The 10618-nt window shown below is 48.4% G+C and overlaps 2 protein-coding genes across 4 annotated transcripts in view; one reads left to right on the top strand and one right to left on the bottom strand.

Moving 5' to 3' along the window:
- The window catches only part of Heatr4 (HEAT repeat containing 4), a 34221-nt gene extending 30114 nt beyond the window's left edge, over nt 1-4107 (bottom strand). For 2 of the 3 annotated variants that reach the window (XM_028877044.2, XM_037210702.1), the window contains exon 1: nt 3962-4107. The gene's annotated coding sequence lies outside the window, so the exon portion shown is untranslated. Of the gene's footprint in view, nt 1-2048; nt 3018-3961 lie in introns of those variants that run through there. The other variant, XM_037210703.1, reaches the window with a different exon arrangement.
- On the top strand, nt 3520-10301 carry LOC114698875 (acyl-coenzyme A thioesterase 1-like). The gene is made up of 4 exons (XM_028877719.2): nt 3520-3591; nt 4095-4692; nt 7123-7325; nt 9641-10301. The coding sequence occupies exons 1-4, from the start codon at nt 3520-3522 to the stop codon at nt 10217-10219; spliced, it is 1452 nt and encodes a 483-aa protein (XP_028733552.1). The 3' UTR covers nt 10220-10301.
- The last annotated feature ends 317 nt before the right edge of the window (nt 10302-10618 follow it).

Here is a 10618-nt window from a genome sequence, read left to right on the forward strand (position 1 = left end):
CTGCTTAATGCCTGCCCCTTGGCACATAGGCTAGCCAGACTAAATGATATGGTATGGACCGTCCTGCCACCCCCTGAAAACCTATAAAAGTAAGGAATTTCCTTTGTTCTTTGGGAACTGAAGGGCCCCTCTCTCCGTTCAGGACTCCTGCCATGCACACGTGGCTGCTGTCTCTCTTAATGCTCCGCTTCACGAGGCTCTCTCCTAATGCAGCTCCCCTCCGGGTTTTGAAGGGAGGGATCTTTCTCTCCAAGTCTCCACTGGGCTGTCTGTTACAGTGCTGTATTTTTCCTGTCTGCTCTCCCACTTCAAGACCATGTCATTCCCACTCATCTGCCCCAAGTCACTCTCCAAATAAAGCGTATTCTGAAGGGTAATTGGTCATAGCTACTGTATGAGTTACTTTTCTTCCTTTTTTTTTTTTTTTTCTTTTTCTGTTTTTTCGAGACATGGTTTCTCTATGTAGCTTTGGAGCCTGTCCTGGAACTTTCTCTGTAGACCAGGCTGGCCTCTAACTCAGAGATCCGCCTGGCTCTGCCTCCTGAGTGCCACCTGGCACGAGTTACTTTTCCATTGCTTCGGTAAGACATCATGACTATGGCAAACTTATATTTCATTGGGTTTATGGTTTCAGAGGGTTAAAAGTCCATCATGATGTGGCATCATGATGGCAAACAGCAGGCATGCTGGCTGGACTAGCAGCTGAGAGCTCACACACTGACGACAGTATGGGTCTTTTGAACTCTCAAAGTGACACCTGTCCCCCCACAATGCCACACCTCCTAATCCTTCCCAAACAGTTCCACAACTGGGAACCAAGTATTCAAACAGATGAGTGTGTGGGGGTTATTCTCATTCAGACCACTGCAGCTTCCTTTCCCAAACAAACCTCCTACTCTGACTGGCCACGTTCTGTTATAACAAGGCACTGCACAAGGGGTTTTAGTGCATGTCCTTTCCCTGTAAGAGGGGTTTCTGGTGAGAGCTGGAGTCAAATGCGGGTGTACAGCTGGGAAGGAAGAAAGGCCATAAGCAGTTATTGGAATTCTTGCTTCTCATTCAGTGAGAGGCTTCAACTGGACTCTGGAATGGGGGCTCTTCTGTTCTTGGGAGCATGTTTCCTGTTTTCCATCCTGCTTCAATTATAAGGGAAGCCTGGCTAAAGGGGTGAGCAGGACCAAGGAACCCAGGCTCTTAACCTGGCTTCTTCCCAACTGCCTCTCTGCCTTCCCCTCTCCCTTCTGAACCTGACTTCCATGTCACACCACGGTTCACATGGCTGTACAGCTGTCTGCAGAGAATACACTGGGAAGTGCTGTGAACAGGAAGCCCACGGAGCCTTCTACAAGGCAGGTTAACTGAATTTCAAATATCGTGGAGAGTTTGGGGGGTCCGCCAGAGCAGTCCACCCAGAGCTTACCTAGAGCTTTCTTTAGTTCCCTAAACAGCCATTCCTTTCCCACCTTTCTGTCTAATCGCACATCTGTGACTACTGGGTGAAACCCTGTGAAATGTATTAATTCGGCAGACTACTAGCTTTCACCAACCTAAAGGCTGAGTGTTAGCAGCTAGTGTTGCTGTAACCCACCTATCTTATGTTTATACCAATATATTTGAAAAGTTTCTGGATTTATGGCCTTTTCTTTCTACAAAACCATCATGAAATTGTTACCTTATTGGAACATGGTATTTGGAAAAACCAAAAACTCTCAGGCTATGGTTACTAATATTTGACTCCAGAATAAACTACCTCTTTTATTCCTTTGAGGTGCGAGCTGTCTGTTTCATTTATAGTGCCATAAAAACAGTCTGCTCAGCTCGGTGGTGGTATCACCAGCCTTTAATCCCAGTACTCAGGAGGCAGAGGTAGGCAATCTCTGAGTTTAAGGCCAGCCTGGTCTTCTAAAAGAGTTCCAGGAAAGCCAGGGCTATACAGAGAAACCCTGTCTCGAAAAACAAAAACCAAACCAAACAAAAAACCCAAAGCAATAACAAAAAAACCAGTCTGCTCTAGTACCTTCCAAACCCCAGCCCCAGCAAGATCAGACCTGTATAATTGCAGGTCTGTAGCTGTCTGCTGTCTCTTCTATACAGCTCAGCCTTCTCAGTTACCTGTCTACCCTGTCCCCATGCAGCTGACGCTGATGAAGACTTCAGATCCTGCTAAAGCTGCGGTGGTTTGAAATTACCCTCTGAGTGGAACAGCATCCTACAGTACAGTCTTCAAGAGAAGCAAAAGGTTCTGCCTTGTGAACCTTCCTTGGTTCCTTAGGTTCCAAAGCTGCTTCGCTGCTAACTGTAGTCACCAGGCAACGAGCCTTCAGAATCCAAGTCCGTTCACAGAAACAGTGGGTTTGGTTGGGGCATCTTCAACTACTTATTACATTTCCTTCTTTGTAAACTGAGCTTCAAGAAATGGTTTCATATTTGTTGATTGGCAGCTGACCAGATTTCCTAGTTACTTATTGCAAAAAAAACAAGAAACAAAAGCAAACGCTCTAAGTGTACTCAGCTTCGTATGCCCCACTCACTCCCTGACCCCCACTCCTGGAGCTCTTACATCCTGCTGAGAAAGAGCCAACTGCAGAACACCTGGAAACGCAACTCCTGGCATTTTCCAGAACACCGGGCAGGTTAGAGTTTGGTGACTCCTGACCAGCACAGTGTGAGATCACTTGAAACTGGGTAAAAAGCTTTGCCTGGGAAATTTCTTGAGTATTGTCCTGGTCTCCTTTTCTATAACTGTGATAAAACTCTGACCAAAACCAACTAGAGGAGGAAGTTTATCTGTCATTCACTTCCGGATGTCAGGGCCGCAACTCAGGCAGGAACCTGGAAGCAAGAACCACTGAGGACCTGCCTTGCCTTCCTTCCGCTCATACTCAGTCAACTCTCTTTCTTCCTTTTTTACAATTTTATTTTGTTTTATGTGTATGAGTGTTTTGCCTGTATGTATATGTCTCATATCACCTGGAGCTGGACTTACAGACAGCTGTGACCTGCCGTATGGGTGTGGGATCGAAATCGAAGATAACATCCTCACGACTCCACTTTGAGTTCTAAGAGACAGTCTCAGCTCGCCTTTCTCACTTTAATCACTGAGATCCTATACTCCTTCCGATGCTGATTAACGTGCCTCCTGCCAGCTTTCTTATAAAACTCAGGACAATCTGCCCAGGATGGAGCCATGCTGGACCTTGCACGTCAATCATCAGTGTCATATCAGACCATATGATGGAGGTAATCCCTCAACCAAGGTTCCCTGTTCCAACGTGTTTCTAGTTTGGGTCAAGCTGACAAAGACTAAGACAGTAGTCTTCTTGGGAGCAGAGACAAGTACAGCTTATACAGTTCCAGGTTTCTGCAAGAACAGAGATGTGCAATTATCCTTGTTATTAAGGTTCAAAGCCTTGGAAGAAGAAAAGTCCATCTTCGGTTGGAAATGATAGCTTATGAAACAATTGGGAAATGTGTAAAGTCCACGATGAGTAGGAAGTAATGTTTGCCTAGAGGGCCAAGATGAGAGCACAGTGTAAAAAGAAAAATAACCATGACATCATTGGGTTATTTTTACACATGTACGGAATCCAGGTAAAGGGTCAAACAACCCATGAAACATGAAGTCCACTGGTCATGGGACTTACATGTAGGCTAAGCACGTGCAGACTGCACAAAACAAAACATCACGATGCACATTTTTGAAAGAACAGTACTAAGATTAGTAACAAGTGTCCATTCCCCCACAACGTGATGAAACTCAATTGCAACCTTGCATTCTTGAGTCTGCAACCTTAGGAATTTGGCGACTGGAGGTCCCGCTGGGTGAGAGGACTTTTAAGAGCGAGCCTTGGCCAGCCCACTCTTCATGGGGCAAAGAGCACCTGAAAAGCAGTACTAGGAAGGGGGTTCCGGATATAACGGAGTCTTACGCACAGGCGCCTTAGTCAAAGTCTGTTCTTACTTTTGCTTTTGTTGCTTTGCAGGCTCTGAGCTCTCCAACTCTGCAAGCTCACAGCTCAGCCCAGGGGACGCTTAGACTGCAGGCAGGCAGCCGGCCGCTAGAGGATCTCTAACTCTTCCCAGAGAACTGAGAGCTGAAGAAGCAAAATGGTGCCTCCTCTCTCGCTGTCCTGCGAACAAGCAGGTTGTGCCAATGGGGCTGGAAGTGCCGGGCGCGGCTGCCAGGGCCTCAGCCGATCGGTCCGGGTGGCTGGACCGCTTGGGCCCCTGCGCGGACAAATGCGACGCTGAGCCTGGAGCCCGCGGGCCGCAGCTGCTGGGACGAGCCGTTGAGCATCGCCGTGCGCGGCCTGGCCCCCGAGCAGCCCGTCACGCTGCGCGCCGCCCTGCGCGACGAGAAAGGCGCGCGCTTCCGCGCCCACGCGCGCTACCGCGCCGACGCCCACGGCCGCCTGGACCTGGCGCGCGCGCCCGCGCTGGGCGGCAGCTTCGCGGGGCTCGAGCCCATGGGGCTGCTCTGGGCCCTGGAGCCCGAGCGGCCTTTCTGGCGCCTGGTCAAGCGCGACGTGCAGACGCCCTTCGTGGTGGAGCTGGAGGTGCTGGACGGCCACGAGCCCGACGGCGGGCGGCTGCTGGCGCGGGCGGTGCACGAGCGTCACTTCATGGCTCCCGGGGTGCGGCGCGTGCCCGTGCGCGAGGGCCGTGTGCGCGCCACGCTCTTCCTGCCCCCAGGTGAGCCTCCTCCTTCCTTCCCTTTGCTCAAAGTTCCTCTGTGATTTGAAGTGAAGAGAAAGGTAGCTCCCGATGACCCAGGACTCACAGGGAAAGAGACTGGACTGGACTGGAAGGAGCCTGTTGTGATGATGATGCTCTTTCCCTGAAGCTGGTCCTTCGTTCAGCTGCTAATAAGGGGAGAGACCCCTAATAATAAAGTCCGTAGTGTTACACTCACCCACCCTCAATTTTGTTTTAGAATTTCTTCCGTTTTTCCTAGTGGTGGCGTGGGAACTCAAACTAGGCAAGCACTCTGCTACTGCGCCCAGTTTTTCAAACATTTTAACATTTTCTTGGTTTTTAGCTGTGTGTGGAAGTTCTAACAGATCAGGCAGGAGAATCAACAGGACTCAAGCAGTGAGGGGTGAAGCAACCAACTCCCAGGAGAGGCCATTTACTATCATGCCATTGAGATAAACTTGGGCTGAGGGTGTGGCTCAGTCCGTAGAGGGCTTGCTTAGCCTTCGAGTAGCCCAGGGTTTCATCCCCAGCACAGCATAAACTGGGCACGGTGCAGCACTCAAAGGTCGAGGCAGGGTATTCAGAAGCTCTGGGCCATTTTTGGCTACATAGCAATACTAGGTCCTGCTGGGCTGTTTGGTGGTCTGCCTCAAAACAAAACAAAACAAAACAAAAAGGCAAAATAAGCAAAAATTAACAAGATCTTTAAAGGCCACTTGTGAGTGATTACGGAGAAGTGCACCCGAACCCACGGTAGTGTTGAAGTAGGGACCCCCAAGGGCTCCTGTCATTTCAGTACTCGTCTGTTCCTGAGCAGGTGCCGGCCAGGTGCTTGCTTGGGTTATTGTTGAAGTTGGACAGGGAGAAGACAAGCCTCCCGATTCAACTGGTAAAAATATTAAGGACACAAAATCAGGCAGAATGAAAATGCCAGCCTTTTGGAGTCTGTCCGCTTGTTTAGCAGAATGTATTTGAGATTCATGGGGTCTTCTACCCATCGGGCCTCTGTTTTGATTCATTTGCCAGGTGAAGGATGTTAGGTTCATTGCAGCCTGTGGAGATTATGAATGAAGTTGTTACAGATGCTTGCAGAGACGTTTGTGTATGAACCAGAATTTTCACTTGGTCAATTAGGTGTGGGATGACTGGGTCACTTGGTAAGAATGGGTTTAATTTTTTTTTTTTTTTTCAAGATAGGGTTTCTCTGTGTTGCCTTGGCTGTTCTGGAACTTGCTTTTGTTATAGATCAGGCTGACCTCAAATTCATAGAGATCCTCCTGCCTCTGCCTTGAGAGTGCTGGGATTAGAGGTGTGTGCCACCACTGCCCACTGCATTCTATAGGCTACCTGGTTTTGCATTTCATCAGCATGGTTGCTGCATATCCTCACTGGCAGTTGGCACTATCAATTTCTATCAAAGAGGATAGTGGTGTGTGTGTGTGTGTGTGTGTGTGTGTGTGTGTGTGTGTGTGTGTGTATGTGTGTGGTGTGTGAGTGTGTGTGTGTATGTGGTGTGTGTGTGTGGTGTGTGTGTGTGTGTTGTGTGTGTGGTATGTGTGTGTGTGTGTGTGTGTGTGTGTGTGTGTGTGTGGTGTATAGTTGGTTGTTTTTACTCTTTGCTCTTTTGGGGACCCACCACTTGGCTCCCAAATAAACACACATAGGGGCTTATTCTTTCTTATAAATGCCCAGCCTTACCTTGGCTTATTTCTTGCCAGCTTTTCTTACATTATCCTATCTACCTTTTCCCTCTGGGCTTTTACTTTCTCTATTTCTGTGTATCTTTTCTTTCCTTCTTATTTCAGTTCTGGCTGGATAGCTGGCCCCCTTTTTTCTCACTCCTTGATCCTCTCCTCCCAGATTTCTCCTCTTCTTTATCCTCTCTGCCTGCCAGCCCTGCCTATCCTCTCTCCTGCCAAGCTATTGACAGTTCAGCTCTTTATTAGACCATCAGGTGTTTTACACAGGCAAAGGAACACAGTTTCACAGTTAAACAAATGCAACATAAAAAAAAACGCAACACATCCTTGCATCATTAAACAAATGTTCCACAGCATAAACAAATGTAACACATCTTAAAATAATATTCCACAGTGTGTGTGTGTGTGTGTGTGTGTGTGTGTGTGTATGTTTGCAATCAAATTTAGTATGCCATACATGCTAGATAGCACTCTACCCCTAGACCTTAGTGTATTTTAATGTTAAAAGTAATATGCTCTTTGTAAATGTCTGTGGATTTGAGTCTTAGATAGAGTGGGTAGAGAGGAAAGTGAAATTATCCTAGGCCACTCTAGATGCTTGGAGACAGGAGTTCCTTCAGTCTCCTGATGATCGGTAGAAAACATGCTCATCCCGGATTAAGCAACAAATGCCTATTAATTCCACTGTGAACATTTTCAGTAATGTTTAGTTCTGTTTCTTCCCCAGAGCCTGGGCCCTATCCTGGAATCGTGGACCTTTTCGGAGTTGGAGGTGGCCTTCTGGAGTATCGAGCAAGTCTGTTGGCTGGGAAGGGTTTTGCTGTCATGGCTCTGGCGTATTATAACTACGATGACCTCCCCAAGGGCATGGAAACCATGCGCATAGAGTACTTTGAAGAAGCCTTGAACTTCCTGCTTAGCCACCCCGAGGTTAGATCTCCTCAAGTTTTATTGGCCCCTGTCCTATCTCCTCGTCATGTGCTTGATTTCACAGAAGGAGAGAACTGATGACGGCCTCTCTCTCTCTCTATTTCACAAAGAGCCCAAGACCCCTTGAGGTTTCTAGGTTTGATACAAGGATATAAAGGGAAGAAGAAAGACAGGGCCATCTCCAGCCAGTGCTCATTCAGATGCTGTGCTCAGTAGCTCTCACCTGCCTGTGTCCTCATGTCCCTGTCTATATCTCTGTCACCATGTCCCGTGTCCCCATGTCCCCATGTCCTTGTGCAAGCACTGGGTGAACTTGACAATCAGTGGCAGGAGACCCGGGTGCTCTGAACTTTCTAGATCAGCACAGCACAGGCTGAGGTGGTAATCCTTGCTTGTGTTATGATTTTATAATCAGAACTTCAAGTGGCTGGAAGCGTTGGCGCTCTTGGAGAAGTGGAGCCAGTGTAGGCTGCATCTAGAGAGAAGTGGGAGACTAGATTTTGCCAATTTTTTTTTCTTAAATTATTGATATTGTGTGTGTGTGTGTGTGTGTGTGTATGTGTACGCACAAGAACATGTGTGTTCATGAGTGTGTGGAGGTCAGAGGACACCTTTATGGGGTCAGCTCTCTCTGTCCACTTTTATGTGTGTTCTGAGAGTCAAACTCAGGTCATCAGGCTTATGCGGCAAGTGTTCTACCCACTGAACCATCTCACCAGCCCCGATTTTAACAGATTCTAATCCTGTGACTTTGAGACCTCTGTTTTGTCCTTTAACAAATAGAGTAATTACGCCATCACTTAATTCCTAGCACTTCCATGCAGTATAATATTTGAAAGTTTCAAGGGTGTTGTTATGGAAGCCACAAGAGAAGAAAAAAGATTGTTGGGAGAGGTCAGCCAAACGATCTTTTGCTTATAGCCCAGAGGACTCTGGGATTCAGGACGGGAGCGGTCCTTGTGGGATGGTGCCAACCCAAACCACCCAGAAGGCACTGAGCAGGAAAGTACAACAAATGTCTCCCCACAGGTTTCTCAGGAATCCAGGGTAGAGAACAAAGTCATAACTAGTGTGGCCTGGGGCACAGGGCTGTGAGGAAACAGATGAGGCCCAGAGCAGGGAGGACCTCAGGGGTGCCAGCTGAGAGAAGTGGGAAGGAGAGGAGGCCGGAAGTAAGTGTGGGAGGCCAACCCTAGAGAGAGAGAGAGTGGACAGCATCCCAAACACAACTGGATTGTGTGGGACACCCGAGAGCGGCCATAGGCACAGGCAGACTGGGGAGTGAGAAGATGAGAGATTCCCCCTGACAGCTCCTGGTTTCTCACCGCAGCATGGAGAGCTGCAGGTGGAGGGGCAGGTGGGGTCTCAAGAGGCCGAGGAGGTAGGAGAGGATGTGAGGTGGTCCTTTGGAGACGTGGAAAGGGAAACCCCAGTGCTGTGTGGCCGGACTGGTGGGCCGAGTGGGTGCCGGTGTCAGGTGAAGATCAGTCAGCAGGAATGTGCATTTTTGTTAGCTCCACTCAGGCCCGAGGAAGTGAGCCAGGGATCTCACTAGGATTAGCCCTTTTCTGGGCCCCTGACCAAGGGTTGGTGGTAATAAAGGGGTGGAAAGACCTTGCAAGGGAGCACTACGCCCCTGAGGCACAGACTCGGAAGTGGAGGGGCTGATGGGTGAACGAACGTGGGCGATCTGCAGTGAAAGGAGGGTACTCAGGCCTCAGCAAGGTAGAAAGGAGTGTTTCTAGAAGGGCTAAGCAGGAGGGAGCGAAGATGGTGGCCAGAAGATGCAATTCCTGAAAGTAAGGTTTTTTTGTTTTTGTTTTTTGTTTTTTGTTTTGTTTTGTTTTCGAGACAGGGTTTCTCTGTGTAGCTTTGAGCCTTTCCTGGAACTCAGTCTGTAGCCCAGGCTGGCCTCGAACTCACAGAGATCCACCAGCCTCTGCCTCCAGAGTGCTGGGATTAAAGGCGTCCGCCACCACCGCCCGGCCTGTGAGATGTTTTTGAACCTAAAACAGTTCGAGCTAATGACAAGAGCTTTGGGTGATGTAAGTGGGAATGTCTGGTATCGTTGGGTTAGATGAACAGGAGTTTTATGTCTGTGTGGTAAGGGCCATCATGTGGTTGTTGCAGTCACAAAGAATGATGACCGGTAACTTGTGAAAAGAAAGCTATGGAGAAGGAGTAGATAAATGTCCCCAGGGTGTAATGAGGTTGTAACTAGATGGAGTCCAGGTCTAAGCTTACTTCCTCCTTGCTTTCTGGCTCTCACAGTATTCCAGGACTAAGCCTCCATTTTTCATTTGTTTCTTTCTCAGGTAAAAGGTCCAGGAGTTGGGCTGCTTGGCATTTCCAAAGGGGGTGAACTTGGCCTTGCGATGGCCTCCTTCCTGAAGGGCATCAAAGCCGCTGTCATCATTAATGGCTCTGTGGCTGCTGTTGGGAATACCATATACTACAAGGATGAGGCGATCCCTCCAGTGTCTCTTCTGAGAAATCGAGTCAGGATGACCAAAGATGGCCTCATGGATGTTGTGGAAGGTCTGCAAAGCCCTTTGGTAGAACAGAAGAGCTTCATCCCAGTGGAAAGGTCAGACACGACCTTCCTGTTCCTTGTGGGTCAGGATGACCACAACTGGAAGAGCGAGTTCTATGCCAATGAGATCTCCAAACGCTTGCAGGCCCATGGGAAGGAGAAGCCCCAGATCATCTGCTACCCGGAAGCGGGGCATTATATTGAGCCCCCTTATTTCCCCCTGTGCAAGGCGGGCATGCACCTCCTGGTGGGGGCTAATATCGTCTTTGGAGGGGAGCCTAAGCCTCATGCCATGGCCCAGTTGGATGCATGGCAGCAACTCCAGACTTTCTTCCACAAACACTTGGGTGGTAAAAGTTAAGGGTGACTCCCAAAATATTACTCATTATCTGTTGGTTTTGGAGAAAACCTCAAATATACTATCAGAGTATTAATTCTGGTTAGTTTATCTGGACATATTCTGATTCCTTAAAGTTTTTTCTTTCTTCAGTTTTTTTCTTTCTTCTTTTTTTCCTTTCTTTTCTTCCTTTCTTCCTTTCTTCCTTCCTTCCTTCCTTTCTTCCTTCCTTCCTTCCTTCCTTCCTTCCTTTCTTTCTTTCTTTCTTTCTTTCTTTCTTTCTTTTTTTTTGGAGACAGGGTTTCTCTGTGTAGCCCTGCTTGGAACTCATTTTATAGACCAGGCTGGCCTTGAACTCCCTTAGATCTGCCTGCCTCTGCCTCCCGAGTGCTGGTGCTAAAGGCATGCACCACCATGCCCAGC

The sequence above is a fragment of the Peromyscus leucopus genome, chromosome 14 (assembly GCF_004664715.2).
Source record: "Peromyscus leucopus breed LL Stock chromosome 14, UCI_PerLeu_2.1, whole genome shotgun sequence".
Classification (NCBI taxonomy): Eukaryota; Metazoa; Chordata; class Mammalia; order Rodentia; family Cricetidae; genus Peromyscus; species Peromyscus leucopus.